We start from the raw sequence: 21,946 nt of genomic DNA, 5'->3' as shown, positions 1-21,946 counted from the left end.
GGTGGGGAGGTGGGGGTGATTATTTGTAATCCCAGCACTTGAGAGGCTGAGAAAGGAAGATCCTGAATGCAAGGCCAGCCAAGGCTACATTGTGAGTTCAAGGTCCATCTGGATACAAGACTCTTGTTTGAATTGTCAGAAACAAAGCAAAGGAATTAGAGCCACGCTTGTCCAGTAGAGTTGGATGGCGTTAGGGGGTTCCTATCCCTCCCTAACCAGCCAGCTTCTGTTGCTGTGGCTTCGTACTTCTGTGACAGCACATCCACTCACTCCTCTGCCTTTAAACTCCCAGCCCCTCACTTCTCCAGCCTTTAAACCCATCCACCTGGTCTCTCCCATCAGGTCTGTGTGGAGACATGGAACCTGCTCAATCCTTCCCGCCTGCACCTGCCGAGGCCCTCGGCTGTGGCCCTGGAAGTGCAAAGGCTAAATGCCCTGGACCTTGAGAGGAAAATCGGGAAGTCTGTTTTGGGGAAGGTATGGGTGATGCCTATTCCTGAGCTCAGGGCTCACTCCCCTCCTCCACTAATCGCTTCTTCCTGCAGGCTGGTTGGGCTGCCCTCAGGCATGGCTTTGGCTTCCCAGGCAGCCAGAGCAACACTGAAGTCTGTGTGACAGGTCCATCTGGCCATGGTACGGTACCACGAGGGCGGGCGCTTCTGTGAGAAGGATGAGGAATGGGACCGAGAGTCAGCCATCTTCCACCTGGAGCATGCAGCCGACCTGGGAGAACTGGAGGCCATCGTGGGCCTGGGCCTCATGTACTCTCAGCTGCCCCACCACATCCTGGCTAATGTCTCTCTGAAGGTGAGGGGATGTGTGCACCCAAGCTAAAGTGAAGGGCTCAGCCAGTCCATCTCTTATGGCCTCCATCCTGGAAGTCACCTACTGGAGGATTTCGTTCTGTTCTGTTTTGTTTTTTGTTGTTGTTTTTCTAGCTGTCCTGGAACTCATTATGTAGACCAGGCTGGCCTTGAATCCCCAGAGATCTGCCTACCTCTGCCTCCTGAGTGCTGGGATTATAGGTGTACCCTACTATGCCCAGCTTCAACTGGAGGATTTTCGTGGGTAGACAGGCCTAGTGGCTCACTCTTGTAATCTCAGCACTCAGGAGGCTGAGGCAGGAAGATCATGAGTTTTAGGCCAGCCTAAAACAAGTGTCTCAGTGATGGTTGGCATCAGGCATGTATAGGAAAGGCCAGCCTACTATACTCATTATTACCTGACTCTCAAAAAAAGAATTCTGACTTCTGGTTTGGGATCAATCACTTTAGAGGTATAATTGATCTCTATCTTTGGCCAGTTAGTGGAAGTAACAAATTATGGGTTCAGGTAATAAATGACAGGATATGCTAGGAGAAACGGAAGTCTTGGTGGAAATAAGTGAGGAAGAGGCCTGTATGGGTCTTTGATGTGTCTATGTGAACCTCTTGATAGTGCTTTGGGCCACATTATTATAGCTGGCACAGAGCCTGGCACTCAGTAGCTTCTCATTCATTCAGAGATGGGTGGACAAAAGGCTGGCCATGTGAAACAGAAAGGCTGTGTAGGGATGAGGTAGGCAGAGTGTGGGAGGTGAGCCATTCCCTTAGAGATAGATACCAGATAGATATCATGCATACTCAAGCCCAGAGGTGAGAATCAAAATAGCCACAGAGGTCATTAGTACTGGAATGTGGGATGAGGCGGTGCAGAAGCTGGGGCTGAAGAGCCAGGCAGGTAGCAGCTGAAACAACAAGATGGTGACATGGCAGAAATGGTGTCTGGTTCTCCTCCTCTTTTCCTGGTCCTTGGGCACAGGAGGGAAGAGTTGAATGGACAAGGACTGGAAAAGCTTCCTGGAAGAGACTGAGAGGCTGAGAGGCCGTGGTGGGTGTGTCTGTCCTCATCTGTCCCTCTCTGTCCTGTCACGGTGGTAGAGGCTGTGCGTGGATAGGTGGCTGGACAAAGCAGCAGCCGGTCACAAATGGGCATGTGTTCTATAGTTCTATTCCATGTATGTAGGACACATCCAGAGTCCATGGAGATAGAAAGCGGACCAGTCATTGCCTCTGGCTGGGGGAGGATGGTGGAAGGGGTATAGGGAACGCTTGTGAGTTGTGGGGTATGGTCTTTTTTTTTTTTTTGATTGTTTAAGATGTTCTGACATTGGGCCAGCAAGATGGCTCAGTGGGCAAAGGCACTTGCCACAAAGCCTGACAGCCTGAGTTCAATCCCTGGGTCCGACATGGTAGAAGGAAAGAACCAACTCCCACAAATTGTCTTCTGACCTTACATATATACAGTCACACACAATAAATAAGTAAGTATAATAAAAATTTAGGGTTTGTTTTGTTTTATGAGGCAGGGTGTCTTTGTGTAGCCCCAGCTGTCCTGGAACTCACCCTGTAGACCAGGCTAGCCTCAAATTCACAGAGATCCGCCTTCCTCTGCCTCCTGAGTGTTGGGATTAAAGGTGTATGCCGCTACCGCTCTGCTAAAATTTAGTTTCTCCAGTCCTTGGTGGGGACTGCTGGACAAGTCCATCGATAATCTAAAAGCCGTGAACATGTTCTCTGGCAGTCCCAGCCCAGAACTCTCAGAACTAAAGAAACTGAAGATGGACAAGGGAGTCCCCAAAGCCTCACGTGCATACTCCTTTGCTGTTTGTGTCCTTGCTCTTTGGCAGGAGACAGACGAGAACAAGATGAAAGGCTTCGAGTACTTACTGAAGGCGGCAGAAGCTGGTGACAGGCAGTCCATGATCCTAGTGGCCCGAGCTTTTGACACTGGCCTGAACCTCAGCCCAGACAGGTACTGGATGATGCTGGGGTAGTCTGGGCCACAGGGGATGCTTTTCCTTTCATTCAGGACAGACATGGGTTCTATTCTTGGCTCTGCCTGTTTACCAATCCAGTGACCTTCAACAAGTTACTTCCCTGGCCTCTGTTTCTTCATTTGGTGAAATAGGAATAACGATGGCATCTATCTATCGCTAGTGATGGTCCCATGAAGATTAAATACCTTCCCTACAGTGCCTGACACAGAAAGTATGTAATAGATGACAGCCATTTTGCCAGTATCTGTGAAGATTTGCTTAGGAGAAAAATCAGAAAGATTATGTAGTTCAGTATGATTGTCTTCAGAGAATAGAATTTAGGGTGATTTTTTTTACTGCATTTTCCTGCTCTTGTTTTGATTGTTTTCTTTTAACGCAGTGTTGAAGAGTGGAGGGTGGAGAAAGCCAAGGCCAGGCAGTCAGGACTAAAGTTACCTAGAGCTGCTGTTCCCCACATGCTTCAGGACACTCTGAGCCCTTCCAGCAGACTTCTCTCTGTTCTTTGGTAATCTGTTGTAAACAATCCTCAGCTGGCTGACAGCAGAGAGAAGCAGCCAGGTGCCATGTTAGTTCTGTGGTTTGTGAAACTTTGGATAGGGCATAGGTACCCCCTTGGTGGTTTACCTCATGTGCATTACTGAAAGACCTAGAGATCTAGTGACTAGACTGAGAGAGAGTCTCCATGGGCAGTGGAGAGCAGGACTGGCTGTCACAGGCAGAGCCTGAGGAGGCTGGCTGTGGTGGTAGATGCCTGTAGGCCTAACCCTTGGGATTCCGAGGTAGAAGCTTGAGTTCCCATAAGCAAGGCCTGCCTACATAGACCTTGTTAGCAAATAAAGAAACAGGGGTCTGGTTTATTGCTGTTAATTCAGATGGTTCCAGAGCAGCGGTTCTCAACCTGTGGGTCACAACCCCTTTGGGCCTGAACAACCCTTTCACGGGGTCACCTAAGACCATCAGAAAACTCAGATATTTACCTTACGGCTCATAACAGTAGCAAAATTACAGTTACGAAGCAACAACAAAAATAATTTTATAATCGGGGTCACCACAACGTGAGGAACGGTACTAAAGAGTCACAGCATTAGAAGGTTGAGATCCACGGCTCCAGGGGCTTCTGCAGCAGCCCTCGCCTCCCACCCTTTCTGCTCCTCAGGTAAAGGGTGGCATAGCAAGGTCACCGGCCCTGCAATGTGTAGCCCACAGGGTGCCGAGTCATAGATGTCACCCTTCCCCAAGGTATTCTCCTCCCATTAGTGAAAGAGCTGTCATACTGTACCACTTCCCCCCCCCCCCCCCAGACAGGGTTTCTCTGTGTAACAGCCCTGCTGTCCTGGACTCAATTTGTAGAACAGGCTGGTCTCAAACTCAGAGAGATCCACCCACCTCTGCTGGGATTAAAGACATGCACCACCACGCCTGGAATATTATGTCAGTTTTGTTAAGGGAAGATCCCTTAAAAATTATAGAAACTGACAAGGCCATGGTGGCAGCACCTGCCTTTAATCCCAGCACTCCAGGTAGCAGAGGAAGGTGGAGCTCTGAGTTTGAGGCCAGCCTGCTATACAGAAAAAGTTCCAGGATAGCCAGGGCTACACAGAGAAACCCTGTCTCGAAAGACCAAAAGAAGAAGAAGAGGAAGAGGAGGAAAAAAGGAAAAAGAAAAAGAAACTGGGGCCAGAGAATTTACCTGGAGGTTAAGAGCCCTTGCTGCTCTTCCAGAGGATCTGAGTTCTGTTCCCAGCACCTACAACAAGAAATTCACAACCACATGTAACTCTAGCTCCAGGGGATCCCATGCCTTCTTTTGGCCTCCGTGTACAGCTGCATACACACTCGGGGACACATGAATCCAAATTAAAAAAAAAAAAAAAAAAAAAAAAAACATAAACATAAAAAGTCTGCAAGATGAAGGTGTCCTTTAGCTGTGGTGGCCTTTGGTACTATAGTTGGTGGATCAGAGGTTGGGGTTGCAGTGGGACCCCAGGCTTGCCCTCCAGCTCAGCGGTCCTCTGTCCTCCCCCATTGCCATAATAAAACCCCTCTCCCCTCTCTGTCTCCTGGCAAGGTGTCAAGATTGGTCAGAAGCCTTACACTGGTACAGCACAGCCCTGGAGACAACGGACTGTGATGAAGGTGGAGAATACGATGGGATACAGGATGAGCCCCAGTATGCACTGTTGGCCAGGGAGGCAGAGATGCTGCTCACTGGTGGATTTGGGCTGGACAGGAACCCCCAGCGATCAGGTGAGGCCCACAGACCTTCCCCGGGGTAAGAGAGGGCTGGTGGAGATCTATCGTTCTCATCCCACTGGAATTACAAGTTATCAGAAAAGTCCCTTTCTACGGTAGGGGGCTTTATATAGCTGGCATGCAGACGAACATCTTAATTTTACTCTATCGTATTTTATTTTATATGTGTGGGTGTTTCTCTACATGTGTGTGCCTGCTACCCTCAGAGGCCAGGAGAGAGCTGAATCCCCTGGAACTGGAGTTAGCAGGTGGTTGTGAGCTGCCATGTGGGTGCTGGGAATCGAACCTGGGTCCTCTGCAAGAGCAGCAGATGCTCCAGCCTGATTTTTTTATTTTATCTTATTTTTTTTTTGAGGTGGTCTGACTGTGTAGTCTTGGCTGGCCTGGAGCTCACTATATAGATCAGGCTGGCCTGGAGCTCACAGAGATCGACCTGCTATTGCCTCCTGAGTCCAGATTTGAGTTATGTGCGGTATGATTAACAAGATATATACTTTAGAGATTGGTAGCGGGGAGAGGAGTCCCAATATCACAGGTATGAGCTCAAGCATGAGGACCTGAATCCGGATCCCCAGCACCCATGTAAAAAGCAGGATGTGGGCTGGGAGGTTGTGGCACACGCCTTTAATCCCAGCACTCGGAGGCAGGGGTAGGCGATCTCTGTGAGTTCAAGGTCAGCCTGGTCTACAGAGCAAGTATCAGGACAGCCAAGGCTACAAAGCAAGGGGAAAAAGCGGGATGTGGTATTCCTATAATCTATAGTCATATAATCTATAATCCCAGTCTCTGCCTGGCAAAGACAAGTGGATCCTGGGGATCTGCTGGCCAACCAGTGTAGCTGAAATAGCAAGCTCCAGGTCCAATGGGAAAGCGACCCTGCCTCAAAAAAATAAGAGAACAGCAGAAAGGAGGTGGGGGGGGGTCTGAGGTCACCCTCATAATCTAAGTTTATGTCACCAGAACCCATGTAAAGGTGGAAGAGAACTGAGTTCCCAGAATTGGCCTCTGACCTCCACACCTACACCATGGCACGTGTACCCCAAATACTTAAAAAATAAATAAGGGGGAGAGACAGATGAAGGCATCACATCAAAATATATGTATATAAATTAAGTAAGAATACAGTCAGTCTCCCCAAGTTTTGCATCTATAGACAGAGACTTAACAATCTTTACTTGTTTTGTATGTTTGTGTATGCATGTACACACCGAAGCACATATGTGAAAACCAGAGGACAGTGTGTGGGAGTCAGTTCATTCCTTATCATACACAGACTTTTCTTGCTGTTCTTCTCCATATTTGTTACCTTTCCATTGCTGTGATAGACTACCCTGAGGAAAACAACCTCAGGAAGAAAGGACTTACTTTGGTTTACACAGCCAGAGGGGATTTTGCTCCCAGTCTGTCGTGGTGGTGAAGTTTGGCACCAACAGCCAGAGGCTGGGCCAGCAGTCAGGAAGCACACACAGGAAGCAGAGAGGGAAAACAGGAAGTGGGGCAGGCTCTACAACCTCAAAGCTGACGTACTTCCTCCCATAAGGCTCTACCTCCTAAATATCCCACACCCTTCCCAAACAGCATCACCAGCTGAGGACCAGTGTTCAAACCCGCGAGCCTACGGGAGACATTTCGTTCAGGCCACAGCAGCTCCTCAGCTGCACAGCACATGCCCCTTCGTGGCACCTGCGCCGATTTTGGCCTTCCAAGTCATCTAGAGGTGACTGGAGCAAATGGGAGAAGATGCACAGGCTGGACTCGAGCACATGTTGCTGGCCTTGGTAGATCCTGGAACCAACCTCCCCCAACCCCCGTGAGGGACGGTTATTTATGGGCAGGCTTTGCAGTTTTAAAGATGACGCTGATGTTGTGGTAAATTTAAAAGGTGTGGCCTAATACATGTTTATTATCAGGCTCTAGTCATTACGGCGGTATTATATAACCCGCCAGCAATCAATCAAATGAAGGCACAGACACCTGTTGTATTTTATAAAATAGCCTTTACTTGGGCCACTGCAGATGTTAACCCTCTAAACCAACTTTACCTCCCAGCCCCAATCTCGAGCTACCTCCCATCTATGGTCCCAAAAAGCTTATTAGTGTTCTCCAGCTCCTCCATCCACGCTGATCCTGTCACGTGCTCCTTTCCCATGCTAAGCCATGGTGCCAGTCCATTGCCTTCTCCTCCTGTCTTGCCTTCTCCTCTCCACTGGTGGTCCCTCGACCCCCTTCTGCGAACCCCAAACTCCACCTCCCTTTCTTTTGCCAGATCCCAAACTTCAGCAGTTTTTGTTTGTTTGTTTGTTTGTTTGTTTTTAATCAACCAGTCAGCTTTAAATTAGGTGGAACAAGATTTACACAAGGATGGGTTTATGAGAGAATGTGCTCAGCTGAGCAGGGACAAGATCTTGGTTGGCTAGTACTTAACATCAAACCACATAGCACCAGGCCAACCCCCAACCAGCTGAACTCTTCCTAACGTTTCATCTCCCATCACGATTATCTAACTGTAAACATCCACACACCCTGAAAGAAATCCTGTGTCAGTTAGCAATCGCTTTCAGCATCCTTCCCCACTTCTCAGCAATCACTGATCTACTCTCTGTCTTGAAGGATGCGCCTGTTCAGGACTCACTTTACAGGTGGAATCACACAAAATGTGGTCTTTTGTGTCTGGCTTCCTTGCTCTCTGTTTTGAGGAAAGGTCTGTGTAATCCATCTGGTTACAAACATACCTCAGCTTATGCCGTAGCTACAGGCATGCACTTCCTTACCTGGCTCATCCGTTTTGTAAAAGAAAACGTTTTTCTCATCTATGTATGTGTGTGTGTGTGTGCGAGCGCAAGGGGATATCAGAGGGCGGCCTGTGGGGATTTGTTCTCTTGTTCTTTCCTTCTACCCTGCCCCAGAGATTCAGCTCAGGGCCTCAAGCTGGCAGCACATTTGTCTTTGCACGCTGACGTCTTTTCTTTTATTACTTTTATTCTATTATTTAGTAATTTTTGTCTTTTGTTACCGTTATTCCTTTGCTATATAATATGCCACTCGGTGACTCTACCACATTTTAACTACTGTAATCTGATGGAGATGTTAGATATTTTTTAAACTTTAAAAATTTTAATTATTTTTAATGTATGTGTATGTGTGAATGTTTGCTGAGTGGGTAACCATACCTGTGGAGGCCAGAAGAGGGTTCTGGGTCCTGAAAACTGGAGTTATAGGCAGTGATGAGCTGCCCAATGTGGACACTGGGAACTGAGCTTGGGTCCCTTGAAGGGAGGTAAGCAGTCTTAATTGCCAAGCCATCTGTCTCTCTAGCCACACCATTAGATACTTCTTTTAGTTTTGAGCTGCCATATAGTCTGGTTGCTATGGACAACAGAAATTCCTTTTTCAGGTTGGGGTGTGGCTCAGTGGTAGAATTCTCGGGTGTCCTACAAGTGCTTGCCTTCCACAGCAACACCAGGGAATATAAAACTGCCCTGGCTGGCCAGGTTTGCTCATAGGCTACCCCCCAGAGACTTGGATCATAACATACAGGTTGGGTTGCTATAGACACCTCAGATGCTCTTTTGGGTGAGATGAGGTTTGCTAGCTTGATGAAGACAAGTAGCTCACCTCTTTGTGCCCTGCTTTCCTCTCTTTCAGGAGACTTGTACACGCAGGCGGCTGAGGCAGCGATGGAAGCCATGAAGGGCCGGCTAGCCAACCAATACTATGAGAAAGCAGAAGAGGCCTGGGCTCAGATGGAGGAATGATGCTCCCATAAGATCACTGCCAGCTAGTCCCAAGGAGAAGGGCTAGGGAGAGGGGAGGGGGGACTCTTTTCTTCTGGGAGGAGACAAATAGTTTTACAAAACTATAAATTCACTTTTGTATTTCATTTTTTTGCCTCTTGTCAAAGTCTTTGCGATTGGCAGAGACACTATAACTGCCCTTTAGGGGCAGTATTTTGTTCTGTTTGTTTGTTGAGGTTCCATTTTTCTTTCTTTGTCCTGAGAGGTAAGGAAGTATCTTTCTGCCTGGAGGAACAGACAGCGTCAGGGCTTATCATGCCAGCCTTTGCAGGCTGGACTCGAATCTCAGGGTCTCCGAGCCATGTGTTGGGAATCCAGATGGAAAATGAAGACCTTTCCATTAACTCTCCATAACGAGTCTTTAAGCTTCGAGAGGGGTGTGTGGTATTTTTTTTACTCAGTGGATGTGAGATTGTTCAGCAGCTAGACTCCTTTATATTATGGGGAAATTATTGTGTAAATTTTTGATAATGTTCACCACTGTGCACCTGATCTTGGCATACAGCCAAATTCCTTTTTTTTTTTTTTAGCACACTTCCTACTTTGGAAGCAGATATACCTCAAAGCTTTCATAGAAAGACCATGGCTTAGGAGCTGGGTGACCTTCCTGCAAATGGAAGTGCCCTCTGCATGCTGTGGCACACCCAATATAGGGCTGAAGCACTCCTGTGCAAAATTCCATGGTTGTTTCTTACTGTGGCGTTTTGAAGATCCTGGGCTCAGCCAGCTGTCCTGGGCGTTTTCCGCTTGAAGCTGGGTTTCAATGGTCATCTGCAGCAAGTGGCTTTCCGCTGCAGCCCCCTAAGATTTGTCGAAGATGTTTGAGACTGGGGGTGGAGGTGGGGCAAATAAAGACTGTAAACACACACTGGTTCTGGGCATTTCCCCAGGCCAGGCTCGGACTTTAATGAGCTTTCGCTTAAAAGAAGTTCAGATTTAATGGGAGTGTGATTTCAGTTGGTGTCCCAAACAGCCAAGGAAGTGGCCACTTTGATCTGCCAAGAATGGTAGAGCACCCCCCTATCTTTGTTTAAAAGACAAACAGAGGCTGGGCTCCGGCAGCGTGTACGTAATCCAGCACTCGGGGAGGCAGAAGCAGGTGGGCCCTTATGAGTTCAAAGCTAGCCTGGTCTACAAAGCAAGTCTAGGCGAGCCAAGGCTACACAGAGAAACCCTACCTGCAAAACAAAACAGAAAAACAGAGTGTGACAAACAAGGCATTCTTACCTGTTCATTAAAACACTCCTTTTTAAGGATTTCACTGTTGAGTCTGCCCAGTCAGGAACTTGTAAAAGGGTTGGATTCCAAAGTCTAGAGTGCAGGTCCTTTGAGGAAAAATCAGAGTCAATTTAGCTTTGGGGGCAGGGGGCCATGGTGCACACCAGTAATCTCAACAGTGGTAGAGGCAGAAGGATCCAAGTTTGAGGCCAGCCTGTGTAAAACAAGCCCAGAAACAACAAAAAGATGGTGAGGTGGCTCAGTGGGTGAAGCTCCTGTCGAGCCGAGGTCTGACAGTCTGAGTTCTGGTCCTGGGACCCACGTGGGGAAGGAGGGAGCCAACTCCTGCAAGAGTTCCTCTGATCTTTACCTGTGGGGTGTGTGCAGGCAAGCAAGCACACACACACACACACACACATACAAGGTTGTAAAAGGAATGAAAAAGCAAAAACTTTCACCTTTTGCCTTGAAAACTTCCGCCCACCCACAAGTTTCAAATCCTGGGGTTTACGTTTGAAGCTATGGCAGCTGGTTTTCTCTGAGAAGGTTGGCACTTGTAGGCTTTTATCCATACCAGGACAGTAGCTGGCTTACCTTGTCTTGTGGGTGTTCTAGAGTAGTGCATTTCTACTTAAATCTAAGTAACAGCTTGTTGCGACATAATCTCTCAGAGTGAATGCCGTGTGTGCGTGTTGGCTGGCAGACAACCTCTGTGTTGTTTCTTGGGAGCTGCCCACTTTTTTTCTTTTGAGACAGGGTCTCTCACCAGCTTAGAACTTGCCAATTAAGCTGTGCTGGCTGACCAGTAAACTCCAGGAAATCTGTTTTACCCTTCCCAATTCTGGGATTGCAAATTCACATTCTTTACTCATTGATTGGTCCTTGCCTGGATCACTTAAAGCCCCAGGCCTGCAGTTCCCCCATGCACGTGGCCTCAATGTCAGGAAGTGCTCTCAACTGTAACGTGATAGCCTGTTCCACTCTGCTACAAGTGACAGAAAACTTAGATAGGGTGGGGGCAAGTTTGAAGCCAGCCTGGACTGTGTACTAAGACTCTGTATAAAAAAATAAAGCCCTTGGGCCTAGAGAGATGGCTTAGAGGTTAAGAGCACTAGCTGCTTTTCCAGGAGACCCAGGTTCAGTTCCCAGCACCCACAGGGCAGCTGTCCATGTCTGTAACTCCAGTTCCAGGGATCCAATACCCTCACACAGACAAACTTGCAGGTACAAAACACCAATGTACATAAAATATATCATATTTTCAAAAGGCGATTCAAACCTGTAACCACAGCATAGCACTTGGGAAGCTGAGGTGGAAGGGTCACCTCGAGTTTCATGCCAGTCTGGGCTACTAATGACTTCCGGTCCAATAATGACTTCATGTCCAGCCTGAGTTATAAAATGAGATTCCGTCTTAATAATATTATGTATGCATATCTCAACTTGCAAGATATTGAGGCTTTTGTGCAAGAATGGCTATTTATCTTTCCAAGCCTAGTCTTACACCTTCAAAAGCTGCTCAGGGCATCTCTTTCCACATATGCTGGGCATGATAAAACCAAACCAGCCAGATCCAGCTCAGGGAAGGAGACAACCAGTGGCTGGCATTTGTAATCAATCCTGTTGTCCAGTGCTTGAAGCAGGTAACAGCCTAGATTAGTGAAGCCACCTTCATCTCAAAAAGGGCATCATGGAGAGAGTGTTTCAGTGATGCTGCTAGCTAGGGGCTCAGCTGGAGCTAGGGGTCAGAGAGCTGCTCTTTACAGAGCATCAAGCTGCTCTTTTATTCCTGGGAATAAAAGTATTTAACTGTAATGTGATGGCTCATCCCATTTTGCTACAGGTGACAGAGACACTTAAATGAGATAGGATTAGGAGTGAGCATGTGCTAGTCAAGGTCCTGGGTTTGGTCCCCAACACATACAGGCTTTATGGGTGTAAGAGAGAAAAACATTCTCAGACTCGCTGCTTCGGAATAATCCTGCTCCATGCACGCTGGACCAGCCGGCCAGGTGAACTGCCTTTGCTGCGTAATGATTCCTGGTCCATCCTTGCTGGCCCTCATCCCAGCACCTTTGTCTGTGTCACTAAGTGTGGTTTGCAAAGTCACAAATGTTTACACAGGTATATGCAGCTTGAGATGGATGTGAAGCAGGGAAGGGAGGGACAATTATGCCCATTCCTTGCGTGGATTTGTGCCTCTCCCTTTCATTTCATGTCTGATCTCAAGGCAACTGGCTGGAGTTACCAGGTACGGTTTGTGTCTATATCAGATCTCAGCTCATCTTCCCCAGTCAGTTTTTTCCTGTACTGTCTCAAATCTCCCTTTCTATGAAAACATACCAAAAAATAAATAAATAAATAAATGAAGTGTCTAGATGGAGGCTGATGTAAGCCACAGAGCTGATCAATTGAAGGGCAGCCCATGCCCACCTTCAGCATGAGCTCCATTGCCTGGAGTGTGAGCCCAACATAGCTCCACGTTAGCTTTTCACACATGGCAGGAAAACTTCTCAATGTGATAACGCTTGATTTTTAACATTTGTAATAAATCCTAATAAAGAAACCCTTGTGGCCTTGGCCCTTACGATGTCAGTTTGCCTTAGGTAAAAAATGTGAATGCAGAGGCTGGAGAGATGGTTCTGCAGTTAAGAACACTGGCTGCTCTTCTCGGGGACCCCGGTTCAGTTCCCACCACATTGGCAGCTCACAGCTTTCTGTAACATCAGTTCCAGGGACCCTAACATCACACAGACATACACGCAAACAAAACACCAATGCATGTTACATTTTAAAAAATGTTTTTGGTTTGTCTATCTATAAAACAAGGATCATCGCCTCTGCAGATTTCTCATCAGCTTCTGAGAAGTTTATGTACATTTGGTGCTTTTTTTTTGTTTTTTGTTTTTTTTTTTTTTTTTAATGAAGAGCTTAAAAGGTGTCTGGTGTGACCACTTATATTCAAGATAATGGGTTTTTTGTTTGTTTTAAGAAATTTGAGTTTTAACTGCATGATAGTAGATCATGCCTATTTAAATCAATATCCCCAATGATAGGGGATTTAAAAAAATATTTTTGGGGGACTACCTCCTAAGGACAAAGAAGTCAATAAGGAAAGTCTGGAGACCGGAAAATGCATGACCTGCCACCTAGTTATCAGACCCAAGACGGCTGGATCCAAAATCCACAGCTGGGCATGGGGGTTCGTGCATGTAACCCCAGCACTTGAGAAGGTGGAGCAGGGCGATTGAGTTTTCGGCCAACCTCAACTACACAATAAGCCACAGTCTTGTCTTGAAAACATCACAAAAGCCCTTTAGACTTCACGCTGGGGCCAGTGTTCTCAGCCTCCTGCAGCCTGGGGCACAGGCACAGGAAAGCCATGGTCCTTTGCTGTGAGGAGTGGTCAGTCTTGAAAAGGTTCTCCCAGCCCTTTCCCCTGTCTGTCTACCTTTAATGGCAGGAGGAAGCTGGAGGACCCTCTAAGGGCCTCCAACGAATTGAAATTAACCAAGGTCTTGATTCCTTACTGACAGCCCACGGGGGAAGCCACAGCCACCATCCCTTCCCACTCACAGAACCTCATCCTCAACCTGAGCGAACAGCTGAAGGCCAGCATGTGACCGTCACACTGGGGAGTGGGACAGTGGCTCCTCACCTGTAGCATTTGCAGAGGACCCAGGTTCGGTTCCCAGGGCGCACATGGTGGCTCACAGCCATCTATAACTCCAATTCCATGGAATCCTCCCGGGCCCCAGACATGCATGAGCTGCACATGCATTCAAGACACGTGAGCCCCCCCCCCAAAAAAAAAAATCATTTTAGAGTAACATTGAATGCGAAAGAGCAGACAGTAAAACAAAGCGTTGCAGAGGAAACTGTGGGCTAGGAATTAGATGTGGTGCCTTGCACATTTAATACAGACTAAAGGATCGGTATTTGGGGGCAAGTTTAATTTTTAATTTTCTTTTCTTTGCAATCATAATGATGCAATTACATTGTGATCTTAAAGGACCAATTTTAATATTGGTTGTGACCATGGGAAACACTTAACTCTGAAACTCAAAGGGTATGTATGACCATAAGTCGTCTAGTCTGGAGCTAAATATGAACCATCATGGTTGGAGAACACCAGTTTAGGTCGTTCTGAATTCAACCTAACTTGGTAAGGTTGATGAAGTATATGTAGTAACAGAACAAAGAAAATGTTCGAAGAAGGAACTTGCAGACTACGTGGATGAAAACATTGGTGTGGGTGTGGTGACCAAGCCTTGGATCCCAGCGCTCAGGAGGCAGAGGCTGGTGGATCTCTGAGTTTGAGGCCAGCCTGGTCTACAGATGGAGTCCAGGACAGCCAGGGTCCTGTTACACAGAGAAACACTGTCTCAGAAAAAAAAAAAAAAAAAAAAAAAAAGCAAAATAAAATAACAACAGAGAAAAAATATTAGGTAAATGAAATGGCTCAAAGTAAGAGGGCCTATGCCTTTGAGCCCAGCAACAAAAAAACAACAACCATCACAAAAATAAGCAAGAGGAACAAATCTCTGTTCTCGGCCCAGATGCTCTCTCCTGGCATTTGTAGACTTTCGGCTGTGGAGGCTGAGTTATCTGTATATTACAGAGGTTTTGGTTCAGACAAGAGGGCAATAAAGGCCTACCAGCAGTGTTCAAGATGCCCCAAGATAATAGCGCTGGGATTAAAATGTCCTAAACTCTATTCAATCAGCCTTTCGAAAAGGTAGGTAGAAAGTGGCGTTCTTTCAGGAACTCTTTTTTCTTTTTCTTTCTTTCCCTTTCTTTCTTTCTTTCTTTCTTTCTTTCTTTCTTTCTTTCTTTCTTTCTTTCTTTCTTTTTGAGACAGGGTTTCTCTGTGTAGCCTTGGCTGTCATAGATTCACTTTGTAGACCAGGCTGTCCTTGAATTCACAGACATCCGCCCGCCTCTGCCTCAAAGTGCTGGGATTACAGGTCTGCGCTGCCACACCCAGGTTCTTTCAGGAACTTTATTCACAGTTCAGTATGAGCCCAGTGTGTTGGCTCTTGCCTGTAGCCCCAGCACTCGGAATACTTAGGCAAGAAGACTGAGCTGGAGGCCATCTTGGACTACTAGGTGAGACCGTCTTTGACAGTATTCTACCTCCAACACAAACCCTTAAACATACGGACAACACAGGCCCTCAGTATATGCATCATATAGCATCTTCTGTCACAGCATTTCTATTATGTACATACATACATATATGTGTATATACATAGATAGATAGATAGATAGAGAGAGAGAGAGAGAGAGAGAGAGAGAGGTGGGGAGAGAGGACATCTCTACATAGCCCTGGCTGTGACTGTCCTGGAACTCACTATGTATACCAGTCTGGCGTGGAACTCACAGAAATCTACCTGCCCAGGCTTCCTTTAATTCCCATGCTGGGGATTAAAGACATGCATCACCACACCCAGCTTTAATATATTTTAAATTGTATTTATTTGTTTATTTGTTTGTTTTTCAAGACAGGGTTTCTGTGTGTACAGCCCTGGCTGTCCTGGAACTCACTTTGTAGACCAGGCTGGCCTCAAACTCACGGAAATCCACCTGCTTCTGTTTGCCAAGTGCTGGGGTTACAGGAATGCACTAAATTTTTTTCTTTTTTCTTTTTTTTTAATGTGTATGGATGGTTTGACTGCATGTTTGGCTGCACCACGAGTGTGCAGTTCCTGCAGAGGCCAGAAGAGGGAGTTAAATCCTCTCCAACAGGAGTTGCAGGTGGTTGTGAGATATGGGTACTGGGAGTTGAACCTTGGTCCCCTGGAAGAGTGGCCAGTGTTCTTAAACACTGAGCCATCTATCCAGCCCCCATATTAAGTTCTTCATACTGTAATTCAGTGAGGCTCTCAGGAAGGTTTGGTTTCTTTTCTCCCACCTTGACATACTTAACATACTTCATATTTCCAAATGGGCTGCAGAAGTCTGTTCGGACTGTGATGATCTTTCTCCTTTGCAAGGGGTTTGAGGGGTCAGAGCCACTTGTTTTTCTTCCCACCTTTGGGCTGAGCATCCCTAGCCTGGAACCACATGTGTCACAATCAGGAATCTGTCAGTTGTTTCTGGAGACAGGAGAACAGGCTCAAAGTCTTTAATGTGCTAACACAGTGCTGTACTGGAAAATCCCGTGCCATGGAACTTTTTCATGTACACACTTACTTTAAAATAGTGTACGTGGCTGAGGATAGCTCGGTGGTTGGGTACTTGCTTATATACAAGACTCTGGGTTTGATCCCTAACACTAAGATTTAAAAATTCATAAGCCAGGTAGAGTGGCACACACATTTAATCTCAGCACTCAGGAGGCAGAGGCAGGTGGATCTCTGAATTCGAAGCCAGCCTGGTCTGTATAGTGAATATTCTAGGACAGCCCAGACTGCAATGAGACCTTGTCTCACTGTTTCAGAGAGAGAGAGATTTAAAACTTAAGGACTAGGTCCTTAGCTCAGGTGATTCAGTGTTTGCCTAACACAGACGAAGCCCTTAGCTTGAACCCTAACACCACATAAAATCAGCCAGCTAGAGCGGTGCATGCCTTTAATCCTAGCACTCGGAGGTGGAGGCAGGGGGATCTCTGTGAGTTCAAGGACAGCCTGGTCTAAGTAGAGTTTCAGGACTGCCAAGGCTGCATAGAGGGAACCTATCAACCACCCTTCACTAAAGAAAACAGGTGTAGTGGAGGTAGGAGGATCAGTTCAAGGCCGTGCTTAGCTACAAGTGGAGTTCAAAGCCAGCCTGGGAATAACAACAACAACAACAACAACAACAACAATAATAATAATAATAATAATAATAATAATAATAATAATAATACACAATATATAAGTATATTCCATGTCGAGTTCAGGATATCTCACTATATGTATCTCACTAAAAATGTATTTTTAGATTTTAAAAATCTAAAACCTGAAACATTAGTTCCAAATGGGAAAAGAGTTAAGGTTATTCAGTCTGTGAACTAGAAAATGGAGTGGATGCTATGAGGACAAAAGGACAAATCTCAAAAGGGGAGGGGACCTAAGGATTAGAGAGAAATGTTAAACACTGCAGGTTGTTATATTACATAGGTCAAAATTCTGTTATCGTTTTGCTGCAAGTAAGGACCTCCCAGGAGGATAACTTAAAGATTCAGACTTGGTACAGACATTTGCGGGGGTGTAGCATGATACATTACACCTTCACAGAGGAACCTGCATAATTTACAGCTTAATGCATGTTTGCACATGCAGATATAAACCCAGGCCAAGGTACCAATCATGGGCAAATCATGAAACCTCTTTGGGCGCAGTGGTGGTTGATACTGATTTTCAACTTGTCATGATCTGGAGTTGCCCAGGGGACCAAACTCTGGGCTTGTCTATGAGGGAGTTTCTAGATTGATATAGAACTCGGTCCTCTGAGCATCGGCCATCAGCTTGCTTCCCTGAGCCAATTGACTGCCGTCTGTTCCCTCAGAGAAGGAGCAGGTGGGAAAGGTCTGGAGCCTGTAGCCTTTCATCCAGCAATCTGCATGCGATTCTGTCCTAATGTGGTTTGGTGGTCTGGGGATACCTGGGGGTTACAGACTTGGGGAGCTTAGTGGAGGAGGCAGCTATGGGAAAGCCACCATCCCTTCAGGGTGAAGACTCTCTGCTGTGGCAGTCCCTCACCCATGTGCTGTAAGTACGTCCAGTAAACTCACGGATTCCCAGGGCGAGCTTTAGTTTGTTCTTGTAACGGTTGGTTAATTAAGGTGGAAAGGTCCAGCCTATCTGTGGGCAGCACCGTCCAATGGGCTGGGTCCAGGGCTGAAGAACAAAGGAGGAGGTAAGTTGAACCCCAACATTCATCTCTCTGCCTCTTGCATGGGGATGGCTCACACTCCTGCAGAGGGAATGGACCCTCAAAATGTGAGCCCAAATAAACCTTTCCTTAAGATGAGCATGCCAGGTATCCTGTCACAGCAACAGGAAGGGCCAAGTATTGGGTATAACTACTAGGTATCACTAACTTTGCAGAAGAGGAACGTGTGTTAAACAATCAAGGTATGTCTCCAAGACGACTGGAGGCAGGAGCAGGAAAATCACCAGGATTTCTCTATGGCACTGCCCTGTGTTTATGCCCCCCTCACCCTTTTTGGTTTTTCGAGACAGAGCTTCTCTGTGTAGCCATGGCTGTCCTGGAAATCATACTATAGACCAGGCTGGCCTGGAACTCAGATATCCACCTGCCTCTCTTTCCTGTATGCTGGCATTAAAGGCGTGTGACACCATTCCTGATGCACCGCCACAGCCTGTCACAGAATTTAACTCTCCTTTCTAGTTCCAGAGACTGATTCCAGCTCAACTCAGAGGAACAATTTGACCACTTGTGATGTCTTAATGCAGATTCTCATGAGAGGATGAGTTTGTGCAACTGGAATCCTGAATCTTATGTCTACCACAGACCACACTGGCCAGTTGAGGGACTGGGAGCCTGGGGGAAGTCGGGTTGGTTGGATGTTTAGAACAAAAGTGCCACCAAGGACCCTTTTTGAGGTTTTACTACTGCCTGGAAGAGCAGGCTGGGACACAGACTCCCACAGGTTTCCTACACTGGGGACACTTTCCCATTCTGAAGGATAGGTTTACAATTCACAAACTGTCCTTCCTGACAGTGAAATATCCTGAGCGGATGGAGACATCTGTTGATCTCAGGGCTAGTCCCAATCATCCCGGACTCCTGCCATGCCTGACCCATTCCCTCACTAGATGGATGGTTGCTTTACTTTTAAAAGCAACAAAAGCTTCCAGAACCACAAAATCTTTGTGCAGCTGTTAAAGGTGGAAGGATGGACAACAAACAAACAAAACAAAACAAAAAACCAACCCCAACAGACTAAAGAGGATTTAGGGGTAGAAAACTATGAGATTCCCCAAAAGTCAGGATTGTGACAACCCCAAATGAGGTTTGTTGTGGCTTGCTGGCTTGCTAGAAACCCTAGTGAAGTTCTTGCAGGATTGTCCCAGTGAGCAGGGCTTAGTACTGCCGGGGTTACTGCACTGAGCTGAGTTACCACTGGGAGAGGAGGAGGTGTAAGTAGAAGAGGGAGTCAAAAGCCAGAGAGTAATGAAAGACACCACAGATGTGAGGCAGATTTTCACCACAGTAAATGTGAAATGCCAAGAGAACGGCTCTGTGCTTGTCCCAAACTCCGACATAACAAAACTAACTCAGTAAGAACTGATAATCTGTAGGGGTGCTTTTGATCCCCGTATTTGGGAGGCAGAGGCAGGCAGATCTCACTGAGTTCTAACCTGGTCTACACAGTGAGATCAGGGACAGCCAGAGTTACTTAGAGAGACCCTTCATTGACCTCCAGCCAAGAAAAGAAAATGTGCAGATGATTCGGCAATTTCATTTCTGGCAGAAAACATGGAGGAACGTCCACGCATGGACTAGAAGCCACAAACTAGGGATATTTCCTACCACATTGTCCAGAAAACTTAGAAACAAATATTGTTTATTTATAGCACGAAAGCATAGTAGATCTCAAAAACATGAGAACGGACCGAGAAAAGCTTTCGAATGGCGTTGATATCCTGTGATAACACAGAAAAGAAGGCTGTACCTTGCTCATGGATTTACACGTAAGTTTGAGAAGTTATTGGGAGGAAATGTATCAAACTCGTATTACTTATAAGCTGGAATGGTGCTTGTGAAAGGACTTCCAAAATGTAGAGGTTTTTGTTTTGTTTTACTTCTCATATAGTCTAGTATAATTTAAAATTTTTTTGTTCATTTTTGTTTTGAGACAGAGTGTCCCTATGTGGTCCAGGTTGGCCTTGACCATACTCTGTCACCGTGTGTAGATCAGGCTGGCCTCAACTCTGCTGGACACTCATGCATTTGTCTCCTGAATGCTGGGACCACAGATGGGCATAGGTATGTCCAGCCCATATTTTAAGATATAGCTTTAATAGGGCCTCTTAAATTTTATCTATCTATCTATCTATCTATCTATCTATCTATCTATCTATCTATCTATCTATCTATCTATCTATCTATCTATCTATCGTCAGAGAACAGCTTGTGGGTGATTCTCTTTTTCTATCATGTGGATCCCAGAGATTGAACTCCAGTTCTCAGACTTAAGAGCAAACGCCCCTGGCTGCTGAGCCATCTTGCAAGCCTTACCTGTTCTAAATTTTAATAAAAGTTATACACATGAGAAAAATAATTGGGAGCAAAATGCCATATTAACTAGCTAGGTGCAGGCCTGTTAATTCCAGTCCTTGGAATGTGGGGGCAGGAGGATCAGGAGTTCAAATGCCTTTCTAGCCACATCGCAAGTTCAAAGCCAGCCTTGGCACCGTGAACCTTAACTCAAAATAACAAAACACATGTATATGTGCGTACAAATGAATATGCAGAAATGAGTTTAAACCCAGGCGGTGGAAATGTGCGTGAATTTTGTTTTGTTTCGTTTGAGACAGGGTTTCTCTCTGTGTCGCTTTGTAGACCAGGCTGGCCCTGCCTCCCAGAGTGCTGGGATCAGAGTGGCCTGCACTGCCACGCCCGGCTTGGTGGCTAATTTTTCTTACTGCGCCTTTTTCAGTGTTTAATCCTGTCTGGGGCTGGTGAGGTGGGTAAGACTCTGGGCTCCAAACCTGTCAATCTCAGCTGCCCCCGCACGGTGGAAAGAGAGAGCACCCCCGCAAGCTGTCCCCTGACCTTCGCAGCGTGCCCCGCCCCAAACAAATGAAAAATAAGCGTCAAAGTCCGCAGGCGTGCCTTAGCGTGCATCTGTGCTTGGCTAAGTTTGGTAACAACAAAAGCAAAAAGGAAAAAATAAACAACAACAAAAAAAGTCTGTTGAAAGACCAGGCAGCTGCGCATCTCCGTGAATTGGTTTGTTAATAAGTATTTATACACACCAACCCATACACAATCCGGACAAAACTTTTTCCATGCATGTAAATTGATAGCAAAAGATCTGGTCGCTGGAAAACTAGGGCAAGTCAAGGGCCAATATATATATTGGCCCTTTGCATATTGCAAAGGATATATTCTATTTGCAAAGTTGTAATAGTGTCTCGGAGCTCGGCGAGAGTTGCTGCCAGCGCCGGACGCCTAATTCGGGTGAGGTGGGTGGCAGAGAGGCTTAACCTGACGCCTTGACCAGCTGAACGCAAATTAAAACTGTCCTCTGCTTCAAAGCTTGCGTCTAGATATTTTTATCTCAAGAATTGGCTTCTGATAATATTGCTTGTGACAATTTTGTCAGGAGTAAGTAAAAACGAATGCAATCCCCGGAGAGTAGATATCCATGCATAAGAGCTTTAAGTAGCTTCTTAGAAAGCGCTGTTCGCAGCTGGGTAGCGTGGCCGAGCGGTCTAAGGCGCTGGATTAAGGCTCCAGTCTCTTCGGGGGCGTGGGTTCGAATCCCACCGCTGCCAGCAGCAGTACGTTTTTCTTGCCTCCGATCTCCGTTGGCTTTTTGCCGCCACGGCGGCGCCCCCTGCAGGCGGTGTGGGCTCTCTGCAGCAGGCGTCGCTCGCCGAAGGGGCGGGTCCGCGCGCGCCGGGGCGGGGCATTGTGGGTAAGAGGAAGCTCGAGGGCCGGCCCCGCTCCCCCCACGTGTCCGCCGGAGTTTCTCCAGCAGCAACATGGCCGCTGCCTGATAGAAGACCCGGCCGCCGCCGTCTCTGCAGCCCGCGGGTCCCTGGGCCGTTGCCGCCGCCCGCGCGCGGCCCCGGCGGAGAGGTGAGTCCCGGCTCGGCAGCCCCGGGATTCGGGCCTCGGCCGCCGCACTCGCGCGGGGATCCGGGCCGCGCCGCCGAGTAGGCCGGAGAGGGCCGCGGCGCTG

The 21,946-nt window shown here is 47.0% G+C and overlaps 2 protein-coding genes and 1 non-coding gene across 6 annotated transcripts in view; all 3 read left to right on the top strand.

Moving 5' to 3' along the window:
- The window catches only part of Eef2k (eukaryotic elongation factor 2 kinase), a 57,438-nt gene extending 47,707 nt beyond the window's left edge, over positions 1 to 9,731 (top strand). For all 4 annotated transcript variants that reach the window (XM_055627394.1, XM_055627397.1, XM_055627396.1 and 1 more), the window contains exons 14-18: positions 343 to 477; positions 619 to 807; positions 2,669 to 2,793; positions 4,887 to 5,065; positions 8,717 to 9,731. In XM_055627394.1, the coding sequence (XP_055483369.1) occupies positions 343 to 477; positions 619 to 807; positions 2,669 to 2,793; positions 4,887 to 5,065; positions 8,717 to 8,826 (738 nt within the window). In that variant the 3' untranslated portion in view covers positions 8,827 to 9,731. The remainder of the gene's footprint in view (positions 1 to 342; positions 478 to 618; positions 808 to 2,668; positions 2,794 to 4,886; positions 5,066 to 8,716) is intronic.
- Positions 9,732 to 21,454: 11,723 nt separating this feature from the next.
- Positions 21,455 to 21,536, top strand: Trnal-aag (transfer RNA leucine (anticodon AAG)). The gene has a single exon. It is a non-coding gene; the product is annotated as a tRNA-Leu (tRNA).
- A 176-nt stretch (positions 21,537 to 21,712) lies between these two features.
- The window catches only part of Polr3e (RNA polymerase III subunit E), a 33,213-nt gene continuing 32,979 nt past the window's right edge, over positions 21,713 to 21,946 (top strand). The window contains exon 1 of the mRNA XM_055627512.1: positions 21,713 to 21,843. The gene's annotated coding sequence lies outside the window, so the exon portion shown is untranslated. The remainder of the gene's footprint in view (positions 21,844 to 21,946) is intronic.

Source organism: Psammomys obesus, unplaced genomic scaffold (genome assembly GCF_907164565.1).
Source record: "Psammomys obesus unplaced genomic scaffold, mPsaObe1.curated_primary_1811, whole genome shotgun sequence".
NCBI lineage: Eukaryota > Metazoa > Chordata > Mammalia > Rodentia > Muridae > Psammomys > Psammomys obesus.
Note: the sequence above shows the minus strand (reverse complement) of the source record. Positions and strands in the feature narration are given on the sequence as shown.